This window comes from Rana temporaria, chromosome 5 (assembly GCF_905171775.1).
Source record: "Rana temporaria chromosome 5, aRanTem1.1, whole genome shotgun sequence".
Classification (NCBI taxonomy): Eukaryota; Metazoa; Chordata; class Amphibia; order Anura; family Ranidae; genus Rana; species Rana temporaria.
Window position 1 is genome coordinate 331847568 of NC_053493.1, and position 27839 is coordinate 331875406.

At 42.7% G+C, this 27839-nt stretch overlaps 1 protein-coding gene across 6 annotated transcripts in view; it reads right to left on the reverse strand.

The window, feature by feature from the left end:
* Positions 1-27839, reverse strand: part of PDE7A (phosphodiesterase 7A) — a 127858-nt gene that overhangs the window by 13433 nt on the left and 86586 nt on the right. For all 6 annotated transcript variants that reach the window (XM_040354309.1, XM_040354312.1, XM_040354311.1 and 3 more), the window contains 7 exons: positions 19209-19360; positions 15676-15739; positions 13495-13590; positions 10169-10269; positions 9889-10020; positions 6769-6860; positions 5129-5273 (listed from right to left, as the gene is read on the reverse strand). In XM_040354309.1, coding sequence (XP_040210243.1) covers positions 5129-5273; positions 6769-6860; positions 9889-10020; positions 10169-10269; positions 13495-13590; positions 15676-15739; positions 19209-19360 — 782 coding nt within the window. The remainder of the gene's footprint in view (positions 1-5128; positions 5274-6768; positions 6861-9888; positions 10021-10168; positions 10270-13494; positions 13591-15675; positions 15740-19208; positions 19361-27839) is intronic.

Sequence of the window (27839 nt, forward strand, 5' to 3'; positions counted from 1 at the left end):
ACTGGGAATCGGGTAGTGCATTGGCAGTTCAAAGCTCTCCCCTTTGGGCTATCGTCTTCTCCCCGAATCTTCACAAAAGTGATGGTAGAAGTTCTGGCCTTTCTGCGACTCAAAGGTCTTTCGATAGTTGCATATCTAGACGATCTTCTCCTGTTTGCACCCTCAGCGGATCAGTTGGTTCAGGATCTTCAGGTAGCAAGAGACATCCTGGAGAAATTGGGATGGCTTCTGAACCTAGAAAAGTCCAGTTTAGTCCCAGCCCAGAGAGTCACCTTCCTGGGTTATGTGGTGGACTCAACGATCCAAAGGGTCTTTCTTCCCTCCGAAAAGGTCCTAAAGGTGGACAAGACCATGTTGCGGTTGCAGAGCAACAGTCAGGTTTCAGTCAGGGAGGCCATGTCAGGATTGGGATTACTAACATCCACACTTCCGGCAGTACATTGGGCGGGACTGCACTTTCGTCCTCTTCAGTTATTTATTCTGAAGGTTTGGGACCACAGTCAGACCTCCTTGGATGCCTTAATCTCCATCCCAAATCAGGTCAAAAGGTCACTCTGGTGGTGGAGAAAGGGAGCAAATCTGTCCCAAGGTCTCGAGTGGATCCTGCCAGTGACCAAAACAGTCACAACAGATGCCAGCGGTTCAGGTTGGGGAGCACACTTGAGTCCCAAGTGGGTCCAGGGGACCTGGAGGAAAGAGGACGCTCTAAGATCCTCCAACTGGAGGGAGCTGAGAGCAGTAGAACTAGCGCTCAGAGCCTTTCAGGGGGAACTTCAGGGACAACATGTGAGAATCCGTTCGGACAATTCCCCAACAGTAGCCTACATCAACAGGCAGGGGGGTACAAGAAGTTGCTCCCTATGGCTTCTGGCAGAAGCCATCCTGAAGTGGGCCGAACTCAATGTATTGTCCCTGTCTGCAACCCACTTGAAGGGAGATCAGAACCAGACAGCGGACTTCCTCAGCCGAACAACTCTGAAGGAAGGCGATTGGATCTTAAAGCAGGAGGTATTCAACATGATTGTTCAGAGATGGGGAACACCATGCATAGACCTCTTTGCCTCGAAACACAATACCAAGACAAGTCTTTTCTTCTCCCTAAACAGATGGGACGGAGCGCTAGGAATAGACGCACTCGCCCAGACTTGGGCATTTTCAAGGTGCTATGCCTTCCCCCCTCCGGTCCTGATTCCGGCAGTTTTGAGGAAGTTGCAAGGGGAGAATACGATCCTCATCTTGATCGCTCCTTATTGGCCGAGGAGACCGTGGTTCTCCATTCTAAGGAACCTGGCAATAGAACCTCCTTGGATCCTTCCGGCCCAGACCGACCTTCTTTCTCAGGGTCCATTCTGCTGCCCTCACATAGACAGGTGGAACCTGGCAGCCTGGCTTCTGAGGAGTCATTGTTGAGGGGCAGGGGCTTTTCTGAGCGTCTGATTAAGACTCTCCTAAATTGTAGGAAAGTAGAAACTCAAAACATCTACTGTAAGGTGTGGAGACGTTTTAACATATGGTGCTCAGAAGGCTCCTTTGACGTTCATAGTTCAGTGGCAGTGCTAGAATTCCTACAGTCAGGTGCAGACAAAGGTTTGGCACTTAGCACATTGAAAGGACAAGTTTCTGCGTTAAGCGTTTTTCTAGAAAAACAACTAGCTTTAGACCCTTGGATAGCAAGGTTCTTCAAGGGTCTAAGTAGACAGAGGCCAGTTAGAACCTCTTCCCTTCCAGTTTGGAACCTCTCTTTGGTTTTACAGGCTCTTACAAAAGAGCCTTGTGAACCACTAGAATCCTGTTCTTTGAAACTAATTACCCTCAAAACGGTGTTTTTGGTGGCAATTACCACGGCAAGACGAGTCAGCGAACTCGAAGCCCTTTCCATCAGGGCCCCTTATTTTCAAATTTTTCCGGACAGGATTATTTTCAAAACCGATCCGGCCTTCTTGCCAAAGGTGGCTTCAAGATTTCATAGGAGCCAAGAAATCATTCTACCCACTTTTTGTTCTAATCCTGTGAGGGAACAGGAACGTTCATTCCATAATTTAGATGTTAGGAGGTGCATTCTCCAATACTTAGAATGCACTAGACAATTTAGAAAGTCAGAGTCCCTTTTTGTATTATTTTCAGGATCTAAGAAAGGATCCAGGGCGTCCAGACGGACTATAGCCAGATGGCTTAAATCGGCTATTGTTCAAGCTTATGAGTTAGGAGGGCCAGACCCCCCAGATGGGATCAGGGCACATTCCACTAGAGCGGCTGCAGCTTCACAAGCGGAATGGGCTGGTGCTTCTCCTGAGCAAATTTGTAAGGCTGCAACGTGGTCCAGCTTCAACACGTTTGTCAAGCACTACAGATTGGATCTGCTGTCAGCAAAGGACCAAGCCTTTGGTCGTAAAGTTCTGCAAGCAGTAGTCCCACCCTAAGGTAAGGTGCTCGCTTATCCTTTCTAAGGTGGCTGTCCTGAAAGACGATCCAGGGAAATATGGAGTTACTTACCGGTAACGTCCTTTTCCAGGAGTCTTTCAGGACAGCACCGGTACCCACCCAGGTACTGGACGTCTGAGGACTCATCACATAAGACCGTCAGGTAAGATTGTAATGTTTGTGTTGTATGACGTGTTCTTGTGTCTCCCCAGTTGGCCGGAGGTGCTCGTGATAAACTGAAGGGCTAGTGGGAGGATGAGGCTTAAATCTCTGATTGAAGGCGGTGTTTCCTGAGAGGGGAGGAGCCGGGATCTCTCTAAGGTGGCTGTCCTGAAAGACTCCTGGAAAAGGACGTTACCGGTAAGTAACTCCATACTTCATATTCTAGGTTCTTCAAAGTAGCCACCTTTTGCAGCAGACACATCTCATAGTTTTGATGCCTTCAGTGTGAAGCTACAATTTTCATAGTCATGAAAATAAAGAAAACTCTTTGAATTAGAAGGTGTCCAAACTTTTGGTCTGTACTAAATATATTAGTTTATATATATATATATATATATATATATAAACTATCTGTATATAATGCTGGTCCCTAAACAGGGTCCAAGCTTCATAGTGATTATGCCCCCAGAAGGGTCTTTATGGTCTGGGTTCTATAGGGATGGACCATGGCCCTGGACCTGTAAAGCATGCTGTGGCTCACAACATGTTACACAATGTTCCAAGGTGAGCGTCCAAGGTAGCACAGATCTGGATGCACAGCTTACACTGTGGTATTATGAATACAAAACCTGTGTCCTGTACTGTATGATTAAGATATTACATCCCCCCCCTCCCCCTTAAGAGCCATGTAGCATACAGAGTTCCTTATATTCCACCATACATTCAAAAGCATAAACTCTCCAACAGAATGCCGTAGTTTATATGAATGAGACACTTAACACTGGCAGGGGTGAATACAATTATTAACTTTTATTTATTTATTCATGCAAAACCTTTATCCCAAAATAAAAATAACTGTTTGCTCCAACTGATTATAAAGTGTGAGCTGGTGTTTGGCTTCAGTTTATTAGTGTATATAAATATCATGATACATTTAAACGCTATCTATACCAGCAACCCCCCCTAGCCTGACAATGCTGCTGTCTGTGTTCATTCATCCAGAGCCGTTTCTCTCAGTTTTCTAATACAGGTGGTGTTTTACTGGCCAGATTACCAGTCTGGACTGGAGACAAAGACAATGAAAAATGTTTGGTAAACTGCAATCCAAGTATATAATGTTTTTTTTTTTTAATTAACCACTTCCATACCGCAGAACGTCATATGACGTCCTGTGTTTTTAGTGGCGATATCTGATGGATGCCTGCAGCTTTTCAGCCGGCGATTCCCTTCACCGTAACAATCATAGCGGCTGTTCAGCTGCTTGATCATTCTTACAGGCAGTGGGAGGGGACATCCCCCCTCCTGCAGCCCTCCGGTGCTTTTACCGGCTCACCCATGCGATCAGTGAGCCATAGAAGGAATCCGCCGGTGCCGGAAGTTAGTCAGAGAAACCAGAGGGCAAGATGTTTCCCGACAGTCTCTGACTCTAGGAGGCCTAAGCATGACATTATGACGTCACATCCGGGCCGGCGGAAGTAAACAATGCCGGGGATTCGGCTGGAAAGCCTGAGATCGTTCATTTTTTTATTTATTTTTTGATCTCAGGCTTTCCAGCCTGGAGGAGAGATGTGGGGTTTTATAGACCCCCACATCTTTCCATAAAGAGAACCTGTCACACACTATTCTTATTACAAGGGATGTTTACATTTCTTGTAATAGGAATAAAAGTGATAAAAAATATGTTTTTTAAAGGGAAAGGGGAAAATAAAATAAAAATTTAAGTGCACACAGAAGCAAAATGCATATGTAGGTCACGTCCGCCTATGTAAACAACATTCAAACCACACATGTGAGGTATCACCTCGAACATTAGAGCGAGAGCAGTAATTCTAGCCCAATATCTCCACTGTAACTCTAAACTGGTAACCTGTAAAAAATGTTAAAGTGTTGCCTATGGAGATTTGGAAGTACCGAAGTTTGGCACCATTCCACGAGTGTGCGCAATTTTAAAGCTTGACATGTGAGGCATCTCATTACTTGGTGCATCATCATCTGTCACATTATACCAAAAAATGTGCTAACTTTACTGTTTTGTGTTCATGAAAGTTTTTCCCAAAAAATTGCGTTTGAAAAATTGCTGCGCAAATACCATGTGACATAAAAAGTTGCAATGACCGCCATTATATTCCCCAAGGTCTCTGCTAAAAATGAGATATATATATATATATATATATATATATATATATATATATATATATATATATATATATATATATATATATATATATATATATATATAGATTATATTTTATAAAAAATTATGTTTGGAGTTCGGAGTAATTTTCTTGCTGGAAAAGTGCTGGAATTTGCACGGTATGGAAGTGGTTAAAATAGAGGTTATGATCCGACGGCAATAGCAAAACAAACCAATGATGCCAGCTCTGAGTACAATTCATGATGACAATATTTTATCTGTAAACACGGACCTGAGGTGTCCCTGGGAACTTGAAAATGCAACAAAAATATGCACATTTTTAAACACCACCATAAATGGGACGTTAAGGTGAACGAATATGATAAATATATGCTGTACAAAACCGAATACCTGCAGGATGAAATGGCGATGGTCAGCATTGTCCAGGCATAAGTCACCTTTATCTAGATGGGTTCTGAACTGGGACAGGTACTCATTTTGCCGACTAATGTCTGTAGCAAGAATGATGGAGCCCAACTGGCTTTCCATTTGTGTTCTGAAAAACAAAAAACAAATTAAACATTGAAACCTTTTGTACAGATTATATAAAACAACCTTCTGATATATTAAAGTATAGGATGGAAACAAGTGCATGAATCTGTTACATGGATGCCAGCACAGAAGCTAGTGTCCATCTTCGATACCCTGATCTCTGTGCAGTTTAGCAATACTGAGCTCACTGCCCATTCACTCCGCTTGTCACTTAGACAGGTGCGATGGCCAGTATGTTTAGCTGTTGGGTGGATGAAGTATGATGGGAATTCTGAGACTAGTTTCCCTTCAGGTTCACCTTCTTTGTAATTGACAAAAAGCAGATTCCTTAGCCACTTGACAGACCGGCGCCACCTGAACACTATAGTTCGCCTCTGTATACTAACAGAGTTGATCCTTGTGGTGGTTGGTTTGAACTAAACAGCGCTTGCCCCACCCCACTTTTATCTAATAAAAGCTATATGCTTAATAAATACACTGGTAGATGTCAAAAATAGCACTCATAACCAAGTGGCAAACTATAAATTAATAATGCTAATATTACATAAATAACTAAAAATAGTGACTGGATTCAAATAATAAAGTTACTCATATGTGCAAATGTAGCAAAACAAAGTGCTTGGTGCTCCGTGTTCCAAAGGTGATTGCAATTCCACCACTGTGTCGTTCCGCACTCACCAGATGGGTTGGGCTACTCTGCCATATGGCAAGAAGAGTCAGCCATGCTTTAGGTCTCAAGGAGAGACCTATCCCGCTGCAATTATCGCTGGATGCTTCCACTGCATGGGTTGGCCTCCTAGGGTGGCGCTCAAAAGCCAGGACGTGCAGGCATGAAATATACAAACAGGGGTCTCCTCAAAGTGCAAGATCCTTTAAAAATCCTTATTCAGCTTAGGCATCTTATAATAAAAGCTCCTTTAAAAGTAGTAAACAGCTTAGATAAAAAATCTCTGGTAAGAAACGTCCCAGTGCAGCCATCGGTATTTGTTGATTGGTGCCGTCTGCAGACTAGTGTGTGTTCCAACGTCCGTGCCAGATATGACATATCGGAACTTCAGGCTTAAAAGACCTAAAAGCACAGTGGACTCTTCTTGCTATACGGCAGAGTAGCCCAACCCATGTGGTGAGTGCGGAACCGCACAGTGGGGGAATTACAATCATCTTTGAAGCACGCAGCACCAAGCACTTTGTTTTGCTGCATTTACACATATCACAAGTCACTTTATTATTTAAATCCAGTCACTATTTTTATTTATGTAATATTAGCATTATTAATTTATAGTTTGCCACTTGGTTATGAGTGCCATTTTTTACATCTACCAGTGTATTTATTGATTAAGCATATAGCTTTTATTAAATAAAAGTGGTGTGGGGCAAGCACTGTTTAGTTCAAAATAACCACCACATTTTTGAACGGATGCTCCAAATATCACAGAATAATGTGAGGGACCTAAACATTTCATATTAACCAACTAGAAGAATGAATAACCGCAACATACCTTTCTTCCAAACACATGTGTGCAAACAAACCAGATTCTCGCAACAAGCCCACTGCTGACCTCCAGTGGTGGTTTTCTAATACTGAGGTATTCTAAAAAGCAGACAGACAGACAAGCATTAGAAAAAAAATTGCAACAGACTCCCTACATTATATACTTTTATTATTTATAAAGTACATGGTATTCTTGAGTAGAACACTGAACCTCAGCCATGATATCATACACCAAAGATCCATTAATCTGCTGCCAGCCAAACAATTCCTTATTATAAACGGTCCCAAAAACCAGGGATCTCCAAACTGCGGCCCTTTGCTTGCATTTATCCGGCCCTTTGGGGCACTATTCATCCCACTGATATGAGACACTATTTTGCCCTCTGACTCCAGAAATGGAGCATAATTCCTGCCAGTGAGATCACCAATGTGATGCTATTCCTCCCCCCAATACCAAAGATGGGGCACGGTTTACTCCCACTGATGCCACAATTGTTTTTTAGATTCCTGCCGGCCACAGTCCGGCCCCCCCCAAGTCTGAAAGACTGTAAACTGGCCCTTTGGTTAGAAAGTTTGGAGACCCCTGCCCTAAACTAAGCAAAACAAAATTACACTGCATTATATCCCCAATAAATAGAAAGAGAACATTGTTGCAGGAATAAAGCATGCTGTAGAACCAATTAAAACCACATTCTTACTGCCAAACAGGCAAAGCTCCAATACTTCAGGGTCTGCTATTACTAATCACCCCCCCCCCCCCCCCCACATTCCTATTGGTCTATTACTATGATGTGCGGTCTCTCCATTTAATAAAAATATGCAGAAGTAAAGTTGGGGCAGACAAGTTTTATCACTAATAAGTGCCAAGGATTGGTGTGCCAGAACTGCCAGGGATCTGCACTTTATACCTGTCAGCAGTTATTTAAGCCTCATTAAAAGTGAAAGATCAGAGAAATTGTGTATACTCGCTTTGGAAAAAAAAGTGGCTATCGACGTTCTTAATATAGAAATCAGATTAGAGACACATTACATGTGACTGTCAAGTGATAATCGCTACTAGTACTACATGGCAGCAGGAAGTCTCACACTGGATTACTGCACAGATCTGGAAGAAATCTTTGTTATTGATGTCAATTTCTTCCTGTCTTGGTGACAACGGCTCCATCAATGCAGCCTTATCAGTGTCCATCGTTGCAGCCTTGCCCAGTGTCCATGCAGCCTTGCCCGTTTAAAATTACCGCGGCGCAGAGATAGACAGAACCGGATGTCCTGTGTACTCGGCTCCTCTCGCAGTCCCGCTCCTATGATGGACATAACACAGGTCCAATGGCGGGACTGGGCGTGACCGCGAGTTGAGCCTAGCCTAGTACACTCGTCTATGTATATATCGGTGGCGCTCGCTCCTCTTCCCCTCACAGACAGCAGGGATCGGCGTATAACACGCACCCAGGATTTCCCCCTGATTTTAAGTGGAAAAAAGTGTGTGTTATACACCGATAAATACGGTACTTGTTTTATCAGCATAACATCTGGATGTGGAGCCTTTTAATTACCCATGAATCAATAATGCATTACGTATCTGTGCCCTTAAAGCTGGATGATTGGGAGTTAGCAGTGCTGAATCTGTGCCCACCACACCACTGACAGTTATCATTTATTGCGAAACAAGGGGTGTGTGCAACTTAATTTGCTTCCTGGGTGGGGACACCATAAACGGCTAGCTAATTTTTGCAAAGTGAGTTGTTTTTTGTAAATAACTTTAAGCCTTCATTGGTCTAAAATTGCATTTAGCGGTCCACTAAAACCGTAAACATCCAATTGAATGTGCCGACATGAAATTCATACACATAATTATGAGCATCAACAGCTCATTAACATAATGTGTTCCGATTTACAAAACTATCAAATGTACAGCCAACCTTCAATAAAATGGAGCGACAAATAAAAAAAAAAAAAAAAAAAAAAAAAAAAAGGACAGGAGATACAGAACTATCTATGGTTTCACTGAAAAGCTTTACCCCCCACCCCCCCATTTGATATTGAAGGTAAATCTAAGGGTAACGGCTTAAAGCAAAGGTCCGGCCATACATTTTTTTATTTTTTTTTACGATCCACACATTACGATAGCATACAAACAAATAAATATATTGGCCGCTCCCGATCGATTTAGTAATAATATAAAAACATACTCAATATCTTCTCCCATGATATTGTGGCGGTTTCCATTTTAATTAAGGGCATGTGAAGCACAGTCGCTATCTTTTCCTGGTTTTCAGGAGAGAGGTGCATGCTGGGTAACCAGCATGCACCTCTATCTCGCGCATTCGCAGTTAAAGGCGCTCGTATCGCCGTTAGTTTGTATTGTTGTCATGACAACTGGCGTCGACGGAGAAACGTCCCGCCCCGTTGTTATGACAATGAAGATCTCGCGCATTCGCAATTAAACGGCACTCGTAGCACTGAAATGCCCAGAGACTCCTGGAAAATGATGACACTCATTTCCTAGGAGGCCAGGTGAGTTATGAAGGTTAGTAGATCCACCGAGGACTAGGAACTAGGCAGATTAGGAAATCTGCCTAATAACAGCAACTTGCAGGCAAGTAATTTTTTTTAAGCTTTTTTTTTTTTAGATTAATGGGAATCTATTAAGATGTTTGTTTTTAGGGTGGACCTCCGCTTTAGGGGTTAAAAGTTGCATATAAGTAGCCAATACCACATGCAACACAACAAGCAAACCTCAGGAAGGTAGAAATCATGCACAATAAACACTGGCACAAGGGTTCTTCTTAAAATCACCATACATTGTACCTTCTGAAAATTAAAATTCACTTATTTACAATGGCAATGAACAACATTGTAATTGTGACCAGGTTACATTTTTGAAAATACTGTAATTTTATGCCATTGCGCAATAAAGGATATATACTGTATACACACACTTTCCACAAGTACTGATCCTGGCACTTACAATCTACATTCTTCGGTACAGGCAATTCTAGGATGGATATTAAAACAGATTCAAGCACCTAAATTAGCTGCATTTCAAAATCTAAGTAAATAAACAACTGCATTAAATGAGTTTTGTCCTTTTACCTGCATAAGGCAGGCACCCTTTAGGCTCACTTACCTTATATAAAGTTGCCAAGTAGTGGTTTGTTTTTATTAAAAAAAACTGATTTACACCAGGATGATCCAGATCGTGTGTTGCTGCTGCAATTAAACCCAGCAGGACATCCCATGGAGTGAGAGACTTGGCAAGCTGGAAGAGACCATAGGACAGGTATTTTTTTGTTCTATCCAAACAGAGCAAAAATGGCAAGACTAGCAAAACCGTTTATGGTTTTAAAGAACTCTAGAGCGCTGTATTTTCATCGCAAGAAAAAAAAAAAAAAAAAAAGATTTTTTACCTTGGGTTCTTTTAAATAACAGTACATGGCCTGAGTCACATCAGCAGCGTGCACTGCGTTGTGGTATGGGTTCTGACTGTGGTAGTCTTCTTGAACCATAACTGTAAAACAAAAACAAACAGTCTTGGTAAAATTCAGCATCTTGCTAAAAATATTAAAAAGGTTCTGTTTGAGAATACAGAATGTACAAAGGCAATGTCCAGCTACTACTCAAAAGATTGTCTTATATTCATCTAGGGTTTACAATGTAGCACCGACCATTAATACTGAATGAATGCCCTCTGTGTGTTCAAACCTGCTGGCTGCAATTACATGTGCTGATGCTCCTTGCATAGATACATGTACCCCAACAGAAACTCTAGCAGAGCAGGGCCTGCATTTTTGACAGCTTTGATCACTCAGTGTTGCTCAACATGCCAACAGTCATTTGACTATGAACTGAGGTGCATACTGCATGCATCCCAGCAGGAAGCAAAAGGTCGGTGAAACAGGACCAAGGCGTGTACAGTGCTGGTTGATGTAAAGAAGCATTCTGAACAGAGTGTTTAATACTGCTTTAAAGCATAACTCCACCCAAATGGGAAAGTTCCGCTTTAAGGACTCATCCCCCGCTCCTCTTGCAATATTGGCACTTTTGCAAAGTTCTCCTCTCTCCCTCTTCTCAAGTCTTCTGGGACATTGACATGTCCCAGAAGACTGCATCCATCAATCACAATGCACAGTGGGCACCCGGCTGTGCAGCTGCAAGCTTACACAGCCAGGTGCTCATTGTGATGATTCCGTTGCCGGTGACCGAAGACAGCAGGTGAGACCAACTGTGGTGAGCACACTGCTGGATCGTGGAACAAGTGAGCTGCTGTTTTTTAAAAGTTGACAACTAGTTTTTTTGGTTTTTGTAGATGCTGACTTTTGTCCACACAGGTGGCTGGAACTCCTTTTTAAAAAGGCACAGTTCAGTAATAATGGTATCAGCAGTAGAACAACATGGGCCCATGACTCTCTGAAAGTGGAGGATGATAGCGAAAGTTGTAAAAATAAATAAATCCCTTTAGTCCCTTTAGCAATCTCTTCCTACGAATAGAACCTCAAGCATCAAATCAGAAAATACTCTCAAGAGAGAGCCAGATCTATCACCTAGGGACACTAGCAAAAAACTGAGGCAATGCTGGGAGTGGGAGGGGTTATGCTGGGCAGTGTTAAAGGGGTTGTAAAGGATTTTTTTCCCCCTAAATAGCTTCCTTTACCTTAGTGCAGTCCTCCTTCACTTACCTCATCCTTCCATTTTGCTTTTAAATGTCCTTATTTCTTCTGAGAAATCCTCACTTCCTGTTCTTCTGTCTGTAACTACACACAGTAATGCAAGGCTTTCTCCCTGGTGTGGGGAAAGCCTCTTGAGGGGGCAAGCAGGAGTGTCAGGACGTTCACCAACACACAGCTCCTTCCTCTATCTGCAAAGTAGAGAGTGTCCTGACTTGCCTGCTCGCCCCCTCAAGAGGCTTTCTCCACACCAGGTAGAAAGCCTCGCAGTACTGTGTGTAGTTACAGACAGAAGAACAGGAAGTGAGGATTTCTCAGAAGAATTAAGGACATTTGAAAGCAAAATGGAAGGATGAGGTAAGTGAAGGGGGACTGCACCAAGGTAAAGGAAGCTATTTAGGGGGGAAAAAAAAAAAAAAATCCTTTACAAACCCTTTAAGGCTGAACTCCAGTGTTTAATATACTTTACATAGTTTGTTTGGCCCAAACAAACTTTGTCCCTCACCAACATGTGAGGCCTCTGGATGTGCAGTATAAACTGTATGCAGCTGAGGCTACATACATCATACAGCACTGTGTTCCAGGTTGGAGCTGAGACTGAGACGGTCTCATACCCAGAAAACAGTCTGATCAGCACCATTCAGTGAAAGCAATGTATTCTAGCAATTAACACACAGCTTTCTCTGAATTGCTGAGTTAGAGAGGCGGGCTGAGGAGGTTACAACCTCCAACTCAGCCAATCAGTTTATACCACACATCCAGAGGCCTCACATTAGTGAGGGACATAAATAGTTTGGGCCAAGCTGGCTCAATGGAACTATGCAAAGTGTATCAAAAGCTGGAGTTCAGCTTTAAGCTTTGCCATTGGCCAGTGCCCAATCACCTGGATGTGGAGCATAACCCTATAGCCGAAGAGTCAACTGTCCTGTGATGTACGAGTAAAAAAAGCAGAATATCCCTGCGACTGCTAGACGTTTTGTAGCCTACAATGCCAATAACAAGCTACCCTTTGTTTTTTCTCAAAGCAGCTCCAAGAACATTCAAATATGCAAGAGATGACTGGCCTCTTATTCTGCAACACAGCTTTCAGCATTCAAAGCAGAGGGACTGTGCTCAATAAACTCAAGGAGCACTTGCCATGTCAACTGTAAAACCTAGGGATAAGCTGCCGTTTTACTGCCCCTCAACCGCTACCAACTTTAGCTGCAGAAGCAGTGGCCGGGGGTGTACACATGCTATGGCTGTGATACTTTGCTTTACATTCATGGCAGGAATTATACCCCCTGTATGACCACTAATCACGGTCCATTCAAGTGAATGGGGGTGCTTGTGTTGTATCCAAGATGTTAAAAAGCGATACCACTTTACTGCCTGTCAAATGCTCTCTAAAGAACTATCTGAACACAGAGGGCTCTTCAGAGAGCACTGCACATGTGAAGTCCTTATGGTGACACTATGTCTGCTGTGGCAGTGATCAGGGACACTTGGAATGGTGTGACAGTGATAAGGGGGACTGAGGTGGTGGTGACATAGGGACACTATTACTCAGGGGAGTGATCGGGACCTTTTTTTTCTAATACTGTGATGATCACTGTATAAGAAATCTGTAAAACTGTTTAAAAGTTTAATTCATTCATGAAACCTTTGTTTACTACTGTGATGCTGTAATTGGTCACAGCTATCCAATGATAAAGGGCTGCTGTGATTGGCCCTGGTACCATGTAATCACTGTGACCAATCACAGAGGTTGTGTAGTAGTAAATGATGCACCATGAACGACAGAGTTGTTTACTACTGTAATCACTCACAATGATCACGTAGTACTAAAGCCACTCAGAGTGGCCCAGTACAATGATCAGTGGACACAGATTGCACCCCTGCGTGCTATGAGCGGGAAATGCAGGAGGACTGTACAATGTATGGCCAGATGGGAGGTGGTTAACCCGATTTGCAAGTAGCAACTCCTGATGGTTATGAAATGAAAAAAATAAATAAAATGGAACAAAGATGATTCTCTAATCAAAAGCACCAATACATATGATATTTAAACTGCAATAATTGTGTCTTACCTAAAAATCTCCGTAGTTTCACCATGTCCAAGTGGAAGTGATCGATTAGACCATGATGATTCAAGAGATGAAAGGTTAAGGTTACCAGACTGTTTCCTGAAATACAATAGACAAGTTAGTGCTTTGTAATCCATGTAAGGAGGGGCTCAACCTATGAGGACCCACAAACCCTGGAGCAAAAATCTTATTTCAAACTAGTGTTTAATGGTCAATTATTCTGCATGATCAAAAAACAAAAGAACAAAAGCTGGACAGCCGCACTCCAAAATTTTCTTTAAAAGAGATGTCTTTTATTTTCAACTGTGCATACAGTCACTGCAAGCCCACAAAAATCAGTATGGCCAACGTTTCGCACTGGCGTCAGTGCTTAGTCTGCATGATCAGTATTTATAAAGTAAATGCCCCAGGTTGCACCATAACGCCATGATCTAGCCAACTTGAATTTACAAACTGTAAATATGCTCTGAATATTGTTAAAAAAAAAAAAAAAAGCCTCCGTTCTGATCCAATAGTTTCAGTAATCTCCAAGTCACTAATCTTGAAACAATGCAAATTAAGGGCTCTGCCTTTATCTGCATACTTGTTCCAGGTCAGTGGGGGTTATTTAGCAAAGCCAAATCCACTTTGCACTACAAGTGCAAACTACAAGTGCAAACTACACTTGAAGTTGCACTTGGAAGTGCAGTCGCTGTAAATCTGAGGGGTAGATCTGAAATGAGGGGAAGCTCTGATTTTATCATCCAATCATGTGCAAGCTATAATGCTGTTTTTTTTATTGTCCTTGCATGTCCCCCTTGAATCTACAGCAACTGCACTTTGCATGTGTAGTGCAAAGTGGATCTGCCTTTTGTAAATAACCCCCAGTGTCTCCAAAAGTAATGAAGCTGTTCCCATCTAGGCCTTGCTATTTTACAGACATTTTTTTGGCTGTCTTTTCAGTGTGAACGGAGCCCCTTCACGCCAACCGTACGCCCATTTGCGGCCTTGGATTTAGGGGGTTGTACAACTCGGCTGCCAATGGCACCAGTTTAAAAAAAATGTAAAATACAGTATTCAGAATTGCTGTTTTTGGCGATCTAAATACTTTGACGTACAAAAAAGGAGGCATTTGGGGTCTTTTAGACCCTGGATCTCTCCATAAAGGAGTACCCGTCACCAACTATTACTGTCACAAGGGATGTTTACATTCCTTTTGACAGTATTAAAAGTGAGCAAAACTTTTCTTTTAAAACGCAATGTAAAAAAAAAGTGCCCCTGTCCCTGCACAGCAAAGAAAATGCATAAGCAAATTGCGCCTGCAAATGTAAACAGTGTGCGAACCACACGTGACGTAGAACCGCGATCGGCAGAGCGAGAGCAATAATTATAGCACTAGACCGTCTCTGTAACTCTAACCTGGTAACCGTTATTTTTTTTTAAAGCATTGCCTATGGAAATTTTTAGGTACTGTAGTTTGTCGCCATTCCACAAGTGTGTGCAATTTCAAAGCGTGACATGTTAGGTATCCATTTACTCAGCGTAACATCTTTTACACTATACAAAAAAAATTGGGCCAACTTTACGTTTTAGTTTTGCGTTTGTTGCAATATTTTATGTCGCACAGTATTTGTGCAGCGGTCTTTCAATCGCCATTTTATTCTCTAGGGTCTCTGCTAAAAGTATAATGTTTGGGGGTTCCAAGTAATTTTCTAGCGAAAAATACTGATTTTAACTTGTAAGCAACAAATATCAGAAAAAAGGCTTAGGCATTAAAGGGTCAAGACACTTTGGTAGCACTGCCCATTTATTGCAATGGGAGCGCTATTTACAGTGTTCCCAATCAACCCCAAAGATGCCGCTTGCAGGGCTTTTCGTAATGTCCTGCAAGCACACCGCCCCATTGTGAAAAGAAACACTGCAATGAATGGGAGGCGGGTTTCAGGCTCTTTTCAGTGGGCTATGTCTAGCACTAAAGCACCTGAAAACCACCTCAGTGTGAAAGGGACAGTTCTTGTGTACATACCAAAAATGCATTTAAAGGATTCCGTCACTAAGCAAAAACAAAAATGGAAAATCTCTGATGGAATCAGCCAAACCCCAAGCCACATGCAAGTATTTTACTTTGCCACAGATACCCTTCAAGTCCTTTCTGGGTATTGCAAAAAAATAATGCCACACGAACAAACAAGAATATTCTCTTACCATTAGTCAACCTATCAAAAAGAAATATATCGAAATTCCAGTTTCCGACTTTTTCCAGCATACACTGAAGAAAAAAAAAATATATATATTGAAAGTGAGAAAACATATTGCTCTAGCTTCGCGACATGCAGATTATGCTTACAGATTGATTGTTGCAATGCTGCAGAGGTTATTTAATAAAACAATATACAATTGGAATAACCCATACCATTTCAGCAGCATTCATTTTTCACTGACCCGACACAAGAAAACTCAAATCTGATTGATTGCGATTTGCTAAAAAATCCCAGAAACGTAAAAATTTCATAAAAATAAATAAGAAGAAAGATGACTGCCTATAAACAAGATTTTATACTTTTCCTATTAGGGTTGCACATTTGGGGAATCTTCATTTTGCTGCATTACAAAAGCTGCCCAAAGAATTGTTACATTCGACACTTCCTACTCTTTAAGGTGCCTGTGTCCCCAGCCACATTCTATGGCTGGGGACACTGGATCTCAAAAGGGTTAAAAGAGGTATAGACTTAAAAAAAAAAAAAAAAAAAAACACACATTACATACTCCTAGGTAGATCCAGCATTAATTCCATGCCACATCTGTCCCCACCGTCTCTGCAGTGGAAACTGAGCAATCAAACTCGGCTCTCGGTGGATCACTGAGAGGCTAAGCCAGGCACCTTTCTAGGCATCTGGGCAAATCCAGATTGGATAGATCCCAACTTTACAGAGGCTGAACCAGCTGAGTGACGTCAAACCACAGCTGACTTTAGCATGCGGTCTAGTGAAAACGGGCCACAGTAGTGCAGAACAAACTGCGGTCCTGTGACCTACAGGAGAAGAAAAGACAAAATAGCTTTGGCCATACACTTCTCCTTTGACGTGGAACACTTTTGTTTTCAGCCAAGGAAGCTGCCATCTTGGCCTCTGTTTAATCTTCAACTGCTATGATGCTGCACATGTGATCAGTTATGACACCAGCCATTGGATGGTTTGACAGTTTGGAAGAAAGCACAACCAATGTGAGTTACTTTTCCAGCACGTGATGTGAATTTACCATTTTTTTTTTAAACGGTTAAATCAATGGGTTTACGTCAGCATTAAAGAAAAAAGGGCCTGGGAGCTCAAGTGGTTAACCAAATGGATCTGAAGGAATAGTATCTGTTCACACTGCTTGCATCAATTGTCCAGGGCAGTTAAAAAAAAAAAACTAAACAAAAATGGGAAATATGATGTGCCTATAAATTCCGTGTCTTGAGTACAGTACAGGACACATCAACATTTAGTGTCCATATAACCCTGCCCACTCTGAGGCCCCAAGTAACTAAGCAAGTAATAAGGAGATCACTTAAAAGTAGGAGAGGGATCTGTATTCTGTACTGCAAGATACAGAATTTATTGGCAAGTTAAAATTCCCATTAAGTTAATCGTACAGTAAACAGAAGTTTATTCTTAGACTATGGGATGTCCCCAAGCAATAAATCGAGGGGTGAGCAACAAGCTAAAAAAAAAAAGCTGTAACAAGGCCCACTTGAAACAAGAAGGGTCAACAGACCCAAATAAACAGTTGACTGCAGAAGCACACATCAACATAGGGTCAACCAGTCGCCTATCAAAAAAAAAAAAAAAAATCTGAACTGTGAACAGGATTCATTGGTAACAATCTTTGAAAATACAGGTGGCTGAAGAGAAAAAAAAAGGCCCCAGCATCTCTGCAATGATGGGCATAAAAATAAATAAGGAATAATTTGTTCCCAGAGAGCAGATGCCATAGGAAGACAGGGGTATCCACCTAATTGAGTGAAACAGGAAGGAGAAGTCTGTAAATCATTTGGGGGAGGAGTCTTCTATGACCTTGCTAGGCTATAGCAAATTTCCCTGTTAGGTTTGTACAGTGCGAGGGAAAAATATTCATGCTCTCCAGTGAAAGTATATTACACAGTTTTCAATTGTGTTCCACTGGTAAGTATCAGTGAATAAAAAAAATAAAGGAGGATCTCAGGGAGAGGTTACATAGAGCAGCTATAGAGCCGAGGGTGTAAGGAAGCTGGGAAAATGTGGATGCAGAAACAAACACCTATGGGGAAACTGACAAAATTCAGGGACTGCGCATTCTGAGATGGCCAATATGGCTACACTTTTCCCCATAAACCTTGGCTGTAACAGAAAACTCCAAAGGGGCTTCCCCTGAAGGGGTGAAAGAGGCCTCCAGGAAGGGTAGCGACCCAGACAGAGGGTTATTCCAATCTGTAAATAGCCATTGGTGGCAGCAGGGAGTCCAATCCCATCCTGGAGAATAAGCATGCCTGAATAGCTGTGCATTCCAAAGTGGTGTGTGCGTGTGCCGTTTGAATTACCAGTAGGAGGCTACACAGACTGAGATAGAGGCACACGGGCAATCAGTAAGTCCAATGGTGCTAAACAAAAAAATAAAGTTGCACAGCCCATGCTCCTGAAAAATAACTCCCTAGGGGACCAACACATTCAGGGTTACATAAGAGGCGTCCTGACTTACTGAGGCATTGGCTGAAAACCTCCTATGGTCCCCACTAAACAGGACTAAGAGGACATGCCCCATCTGGCAGTCTTCAACTTCCCAGTGGGCATAGTCCCTCCTAAGGATTCTTAAGGGACAGGGTTCCCTTGGACAGTGGACCATGGCCCTATACCTGTAAAACACCTTGTAGCCAACTCCGCATATTGCACCAAGAGTGCCTAGGTGAGTGCCTAACACACAGAGTCCAGTGCCCAGAAGACATTTAACAGGCCAATTCCCCTTTTTTCACCAGTGGTACCTAGGAGCAAGACATTTAATTTAATTTGTGGATGCAAAATTGCAAAATCAGGCACCAGTGTCTCTGAAGCAGTTGTATACCTTTGCTAGTGGAGCAAAAAAAGAAAAAGGATTTGCTTCAGGAGGATAGAAAATGTCATCTCTTGGAACACTAGCAAAACAACTGAGGTATGCTGGGAATGTAAAGGGTTATATTGGGGTATCCTTACAGCGCCTGTTTGCCAGTGTTACATCTCCTAAGGGCAGCAGCCTAACCCTATATACCTGAATACTTCACCCATGGCTCAATGTGCAATTAACAAAAGAAAAACAAACACTTTACCAGTTGCTATGAGCAATACACAGGAGGAGGAGATTTACAAAAACTGATTCACACAGTATCAGCATTTAGGTGTTATTGTCAAAGGTTAATTGAACAAGCCAAGGATAGAAACCAGATTCTGTGCCCACCGGTTTTAGTAAATCTCCCCCAAATTGTCACGAGGACCAATGTCTTGCCAGAATGGACACAACTCTTCCAGCCTGTTCATGCTACAGAGGTCAGACCAGATTTGAATGCAAGATGCTGCAATGCCAACTGCTGTGAATATTATATATATATATATATATATATATATATATATATATATATATATATATATATATATATATATATATATATATATATATATATATATATATATATATATATATATTTGGCATGTTTAGCAACAAAGAGGAAAAAAAACACAACAAATACAAACCTTGGCTTGTCCATTGTAATCATCGTCCAAAATGTACAGTGAATTCTGTGGAGTGACACCACGGAAGAATCGAGAGGACCTCAAGTACCGCTGAAAACTTAACAACCGACGTATATTTCGTGCAGACAAGGAGATTTCAACTTCCGAATGTGCTGCAGATTAAAACCAATGAAAGGTTCAGAAAACAGAAATTTTAAGGTTTCAATATTTTTTATTGTGCATTATCAGGTTACAAACATTGTCATATTGCCGTAATACATATGAAGAAACAAGAGAACAAAAAATACTGTAAAATGTAACACGAACAAGCTTTTAAAGATTGTCAGACTGTACAATTATCTTAGTAGATAAGCTCTAGTTTTTTTATCCTATCAGAAAAATCTGTAACAATTTTCCTCAAGTATACAAAATATGCAATAGTATTTTAGGTAGGGGGGTGGATAAGTGGGTGAAAAGTGGGGGTGGGACGGAGAGAATGAGTGTGAAGGACTAAAGGAAGGAGGGGTGGGACAGGAAGGGAGACATGCCTAAAATACCAGGTATTTACTTCCTAGTATATGTCTTATAGGAATTAGACCAGGAGTTCCACATTCGTCTCAGCTTGGTGCAAGATTTGTTATTTTTGTCAGGAGCATCTCACAAATCGGGGTGGGTCTGGACCATCATAATGACATGTAGAACTAGGGGTTTAGTAGTTTTCCATAGTTTGGTTATGCTGCGCACGGCTGCAAGTGATATATGTGGCCAATTACTTTTCTGTGAGCTATAGGTATGGAATCTATATTTAGGTTTAAGGAGGCTAGTTTACGTGATGGCAATATGATCAATCTGGTAATTTGTGAAAGAACTGAAAAGACTTCCTGACAGTAGTGCGTTATGTTTGGGAATGCCCTAAGGGTATGAAATAAAGAGCCGGAGGGGTTAAGTTTGTCCTTTGAACAATGTTTTGCGCGAGTTCCAACAGTGCAGTGCATTTTGTATAGGGATTGGAGAGCTCTGCCATTGCATTCCTGTGTAGGATCTGCCTAGATCTCACTCCCATTTGTTAAAGGCGAGGGAGTGCTGGAATTGTGCCTTTTCTTGTAATGCATTGTAAAAACGGGAGATCCCCCTACCCCCGGAGGATTGGGGTGAATAGTAGGTTATTGCCTGTATGGGGATGGAGATCAAAAGTTGTGGGTTGCTCCCAAGACAGTGAGCAATTTGTAGCTACCAATAGTAGGATTATGGGGCAAGTTTTAGGTCCATCTTGTGGGGTTGTGGAAAGGTTTCATCTGACCCTTTTGGACTAGTCAGTCAAAAGTAAGGAGTCATGTTTGGTCCATTTATGCATGTGAAGGTCCGGAATAAGCAAATTAAGAACACATATGGTTAATTTGATGGGTGTTGGAGTACCACTCCAAGTGGTGGATTTGAGTTTATGCCATGCTCTAACTGTTGCCATAATGGTTAGTGGAACATAGTTCAGGAGTTTTGATCTTGGTTTACGCTGCAGATCCAGTTTTTTTTTAGGTCTTTGCCTGGGATGGCATGCTTTTCTAGGGCGCACCATCGAGTGGAAGCCATTTGAAGGAACCATTCTCTTAGCTGGGCTAATATGCTTGCTGTGCACATACATCTTTTTATTAGAAGACTTTGCTATTAAAACCCTGCCACTGTCTGTCTTTTTCCAAGCCAATACCTAAAACATCCAATTAATGCAATCCCTCTAAAGCAAATCTGACAAAAACACAACGTAGTATTTTGGTTGTAATGCACTTGTTTGCCAACCTCCTAACTATACAATTAATTTAATTTTATTTATTTTTTATTTATTTATTTTTAGAAAGAAGCATCTTATGAAATTTGATCACTGAGGCCTACTTTACCTAAATGTTTCTTTGTAGCACATCATCTGCTTATTATTATTATTCTCTTGTCAACAAACAGGTGCAACCCTTCCCTAACCCCTTAATGCCTAAGCTTTTGTCAGACACTTAGACCCCATTCACATCTGAGCGACAGCCGCGTTCGCGTGTAGCGGCGTATTTTGCCGCGAGTACAAAACTTTCACTTTTTTTTTTTTCTCAAAGTCTTCCCATTGCTGTCAATGGGAAAACGCCTATGTCGCCTGAAAAAAAGGGTCCGGGACTTTTTTTCAGGCGACAGGCGTTCGGCGTCTATGAGATGTGAACCATCTCCATAGACAGCATTCTCCCCTCAAGCGACAGAAGCGTCCGGCGTTTTGTCGCTCAGGTGTGAATGCAGCCTTAGGGCCAGATTCACAGTAGAAATACGCCGGCGTATCTACTGATACGCCGGCGTATTTTCAAATTTGCCGCGTCGTATCTTGATTTTGAATCCTCAAACCAAGATACGACGGCTTTTGGCTTCGTACGCCTTTGGATCGTAGGTGTAATTCTCCGGCGGCCGCTGGGTGGAATTCACGTCGTTTTCCAGCGTCGGGTATACAAATTAGCTGTTTACGGCGATCCACGAAGGTACGCGCGTTCGTCGCATTCTCTTACGTCGTCGCTAGTCGGTTTTTCCCGACGCAATCTTAAGCCAGCCATTTCATGGCTTAGATTTAGACCAGCCATGTTAAAGTATGGCCGTCGTTCCCGCGTCGAATTTCAATTATTTTTTTTTCGCGCAAGACGTCCGGGAATACGAAAGTACGTTACCCACGTCGCCGTTCAAAAAACACGTTGGGGCGCCATAATTTCGCGCAAAGCACGGCAGGAAATTTTCACACGGAGCATGCGCAGAACGTTCGGCGCGGGAGCGCGCCTAATTTAAATGGTACACGCCCCATTTGAATTAGGCGGGCTTGCGCCGGACGGCTTTACGTTACACCGCCGTAAGTTTACACGCAAGTGCTTGGTGAATCAGGCACTTGCGCTGAAAAGTTGCGGCGGTGTAGCGTAAATGAGTTACGTTACGCCGCAGTGCAGGTACATGAATCTGGCCCTTATTGCTTACAAATTAAACTCTGTATTTTTTGCTAGAAAATTACTTGGTGCCCCCATACATACACGATTAGATGGAATTGCTGCACTTAAAAATGTATTTAGAAAAAAAATCTAATCCCATTCAGTGTCAAAGGCTACCTGTATAGCCCAAAACCGTCATGTGGATAGTAGGTCACTAGGCTGCCAAACATTCTGGATCCAGATCCTACTCCACCAATTTAGGTCTGGACTCCAAGTCATTTATAGTTTTATGGTCTGGTGTCAGAGGGTTTACGTTGGCGTAATACTAAGGAACACTTAACGTATTTGGCCGGCATATGGCCTCCCCCTAAAATTTTAGTTTTGCATGCTGGCGTGAATGATCTGGGTGAATTGGGTACTTGAAAATTGTTGTGTGAAATGAAGAGGGATTTGCACGCAATAAAGCCAATGTTTCCATCCTCAGTTTTGGCATTTTCCGAAATGATCACTAGGCTGTTGTGGTCTCCTCAGGGTGGACTGTTCTATTTGGACAGGATTCGGAGGAGATTTAACAGAACTATTCACAGATTTTTGATTTCGTCTGGCGGTTTGTCATTTTGCCACTCGGAGTTGGAAGGGTTTGTCCCAGGTTTGTTTCGTAAAGATGGGGTTCATTTATCGCCAATAGGCCTTAACATTTTCAATAAGGGTCTATAGAGCCTGATTGAATCAGCCACGTGGTGGGGGGGCCTCAGCCAGCTGCTGATCTGCTGGCTCCGCCCGGTGGGGAGTAGTCGTCCAGCTTAGGACCAAAAGCCGCCTCAATACTTCTTTGGATAGAACATCAGACCCTGCAAGAGTAAATATGGGATATCTCGACAAGGATACGGTTTACCTGCCAATATATTTATATCTGTATACCACACTGTTCTTGGCCATGCAGATTCACTAGAATTGCCTCCATCTTTATCCAGCAGCAACAGGCAAGGATGAAACTAAAGTGAACACTGTAGATCAGGGAAAACTGTTCCCAAGTAGTCACAAGAGCATCCATTGCAAAATGCCTGAGGATCCTTGGTCCAGAACAAGCATGTCCCGTGTCTCCCACCACAGACTAATCTCTGCAAAAACCTCTCTGTGTTAAAGGGCTCATTCCCACATTCAAGTGCTGATGCCTGAGAAAGCCAGCTTATCAATTTCCTATGCCAGCAATATGCACAGCGTAGAGAGCGAAAACGAGAACAAAAAAAGTTCTACCCATGACAAAATTAGCTCAGCTTCTTCGTGGGCAGGGTATGACTTTTTTCACTCATTGATGGTTGATGTATGTCATGGCCATGGACTGTGTGACTGCATCCAGACAAGGAGACCCTGAAAAAAAACAGGCCAATGTAGGAGAGCCAATTGAAATGCCAGACATTGACCAGAATCTTCCAGTCCTGACGACCACAATCCCTGAACTGAGAGGTAATCCAAAAATGCCTCTCCAGCTCGTCAGGCTGGCATCAGTCATCAAGATTTTCGAATTCAGTGGAAGGAGAATCTCCCAGCATCTGCCTGAATAGCTACCCATTACAGAACCAACATGGTCTTGGGAGTCAGATGGATTTGCAGGTCCAAGAACATTTGTCCCATTCCAAAAGGATACTGAACTGAAGAGCTTTGGAGTCAAACTGGACAGTGCATAGGTAACTGCATCAAAGGCAGCTAGAATCTTCATTAGAGCCTTCACGCAGGCCTGATTTAAGGAACTTTTCGATGATCTCATGTACTTCACTTGAAATCGAAAGCCGAATTACTCCAGATGTTGTGTTGAACCCAATGTAAATCTTTGAAGTTTTGGCACCCAATCAAACCTTTCCAGGACCTGCATTATCTGCTGGACATTTTATCTCAGCTTCAGAACCAACTGCTCTCTGAAAAGCAAGTCATCTAGGTACCCCAGGATGAGGATACCCTGGATTCTCAACAACCCGACATCTGGTTGCAAAAACATGGTAAACACTCTGGGGGCAGCGGACAGGCTAAAAAGCAATGCCACAAACTTGTAGTGAAATTTCGCCACTGCAAACCCCAGAAACCTTTGGTGAGGCTGGAAAGTAGGGATATGTAGGTAAGCATCCTTAATATCCACTGACACCAGAAATCTTCCCGATGAAGTGAAGCAATTACAGACTGGGTAGATTCCATCCTAAGTGCTGTAGGGACAGCCTGGCAGTCCTCAGCTTGGTCGCTTCTCTTTTGACCATGCTCCCTGCACGGTTTTTAGTCCCCTTATACTTATCTGTGCCCGATGCAAACTTCAGCAGATGTCCCCCCACTGTCAGAAATGAGGGTGCCTCTTTTTGTGAAGAGGACATTGGAGAAGGCATGGGAGGTGGAGGTTGGTTTGGAAGCTAAAGCCTGGGTACAGCGTGGAGGTGTTCTGGGTTTAAAAGGGCTAGGAGCTCCTGAGGAGGAAGGTTTTGTCGCATCCTTCCAAGGAAGCAAAATTTTTCCACCTCTTATGAGCTGGTCAAGTGACTCACTAAACAGACATCCTCCTTGAAAGTATATATGCGTGAGGCGTATTTTACCAGAAAAGCTTGCGCTGTCTAAGACTTTACCCACTTAAGCCCCGGACCATTTTGTAGCTAAAAGGACCAGGCCAGTTTTTGCGATTCGGCACTGCGTCGCTTTAACTGACAACTGCGCGGTCGTGCAACACGGCTCCCAAACAAAATTGAAGTCCTTTTTCCCCACAAATAGAAACTTTCTATTGGTGGCATTTGATCACCAATGTGGTTTTTATTTTTTGCGCTATAAACAAAAAGAGTGACAATTTTGAAAAAAAAAATGCAATATTTTTTACTTTTTGCTAGAATAAATATCCCCCAAAAATAAATGTAAAAAAAAAAAAAAAAAAAAAAAAAAAACGCAATAAGCGTTTATTGATTGGTTTGTGCAAAAGTTAGTGTCTACAAAATTGGGGATAGTTTTATGGCATTTTTATTAATATTTTTTTTTTTTTTACTATTAATGGCCACGATCAGCGATTTTTATCGTGACTGTGAGATAATGGCGGACACATTGGACACTTGACACTATTTTGGGGCCATTGTCATTTTTGCAGCGTAAAGTGCTATAAAAATGCACAGATTACTGTAAAAAGGACAATGGCAGTGAAGGGGTTAACCTTTAGGGGCGCTGAAGGGGTTAAGTGTTTCCTATGGAGTGATTACTACTGCGTGGGGGCGTGGCTTGGCGTATGACGTCACTGATCGTTATTCCCTACAGACGATCAGTGGCAGTCACACTAGGAAGAAAGGGAAAGGCTTGTTTACACTTACCTCTCCCAATTCTTCAGCTCTGTGACCCGATCGCGGGACACCGGGTGCGATCGGGTCCACGGGTCCCGCGGGCACTGTCACGGAGCACAGGACCAGGTCGCGAGCGTGCTGCCGGCGGCGTGCTCGCGACCCAATGCCCTTCTGTCCATATGAAAGGAGATTAGAGCTTAGATTAGAGCTTTTGTGCATATTTGTCTCATGACGTGCTCTAGGGCAGTGGTCATCAACCCTGTCCTCATGGCCCACTAACAGGCCAGGTTTCCAAGATAACTGAAATACATTGCATCACAGGTGATATAATTTGCTGCTCAGTGATTGCAGTATTCTAGTCTGCATCTCCCCAAGGCAATACATAAAACCTGGCCTGTTGGTGTGCCCTGAGGACAGGGCTGATGACCACTGCTATATGGTATATACACAGAAAAGAGCAGAAGACAGTTGTAATTTCTCTGCAACTGCATGATCCTGAAAAACAGAGTCTTATTGGATTTTCATTGTCCTACTCCATTTACCTGCAGTTCAGCACACAGAAATTGCTGGTTGCAGGGCTGGGCCTTGCCAGGTTAAAGAGCGCTTTTAATTTTCTATAAAAAATTATTTCATGGAGAGCCATTCGTTATAGACTGTAAACATTTTATCCGTTCATGAACCAGGAATGTTTTGCACATCTTTGTAGGTCTATTTGTACCCAAGGGGCATGGTGAGACAGAGGAAAGTTAACCTGCACTATGTCAAGGCTTTTGTGGACAGCCAATGACCTTTTTAGCGATAGCAAGCATGAAGATGTGGGAAGGGGGGGGGGGATCTTCTGCCGCTTCCTCCAACACTGCCTCAACATCTTTATTCCCATGTGGACGTTGTCTCCTCTAGGACTGGCATATTATGGTCTCACTATGGGAAATTAAGAGGCGGGGCATTTCTGAGCTCTGGACAAAGATAGCTAAATTAAGGTCATATTTGGACTACAGAATTGTGACATGGATGGAGAAAAAAGTATGCTTAATCACATAGGCCACTTGTTGCATGCCCGAAATAGAGCAAGAATCGGATGCAGGGAATGGTGTTCGTATCAGGGACTTCTTCAGTGCAAGGAGCACATTGTCACTCTAACTTCGTTTTGTGTGGACAAATGTTCGCTTATTTAGAATTGGCTCCCTTTTGCCTGGTGTCTGCCATGGCAATATGTGAGGGTTGTCCACTGTGGGAAACGTAAAGTATAGATATGGGATAAACGCATCCAAAAGGAATACGTGATAAACCAGGTGTAGACTCTCTTGAACCAAATGGCTCTAGCCAGGATTGATGTTAAAGTGTGCAGACCAGTGATCTGATGTACCAACTGGTTATCCACATGAGACTAAGCTCTGAGTGAACGAATTGTTAACATTGACGTGAATACATTCCAAACACAAACCCACTTTACAGTGTTAAGCCTCATATACTACACACTACCAACACCCAAAAGGGCTAAAAAAGGAGAAAAAAAAAAGTGGACAGCTCAGGAGGAGTCACTGTACTAACTGACTATACCACATTCATACAGCAATCTCCTCACTGAGCTATTCTGGCAGGGGGACCCTCATCTGAGGGTTACAGCATAATCATGAACATGAAGTGCCCTGTGATGTACAATGAAGAATAAAAAAGCATGCAGTATCTCAGCACACTGATTAGGATATGCATTTGAACAGTAAGCCACTTACAGTCCAGCCTGAGCTTTTTAGGCTGGGCTTCTCCTATGGGTCACAGGAGTGCAATCCGTTTTGCACTCCTGCGACCCGTTTCAGAGGAGAGCGGTCTGAATTCCGCTCTCTGCTAAAGTCACTGGAATCAGTCCAGGCATTGTGTCATCCCGACTTAGGATGTCTGGATCCACCAGCTGGACTGATGGCAGTCTCAGTGGGCAGCCGAGACTGGTGCACCCCCCCCCCCCTCCACAGCTCAGCGCTCCACAATGAGCGTGGCAGCATCTCACCATTCGTGGAGGTGAGAGAACCGAGCCATCAGCAATGTTCAGTGGCTCAGTTCTCAGTGCAGAGCCAGTGGGGGGGGGGGGGGAGATGCTGTATCGGTCTGATGCTTTATCCACCTAGGAAAGTATGAATAGACAAAAATAAAATAAAAATCATACTTCTCTTTAAAGGCCACATGCACACTGGGCATTTTGACAACTCTCCTTTCCTCCTGGCAGCAAAGTGTTTTTTACCCCAACACTTCAGATTCCTGATATGTGCCTGCTGTACAATGTACTTGTATAAGAAAGTATCCTGTTCTCTTTGTATTGATTTCTTTGTGTGAAATCCCCGGTGTTCATGCTAGTCCCCTTGCTTTCCTATTAATAACTGACCACACTAAGCAGAAGAGCATACCGTGATCAGTTCTCTAGCAAT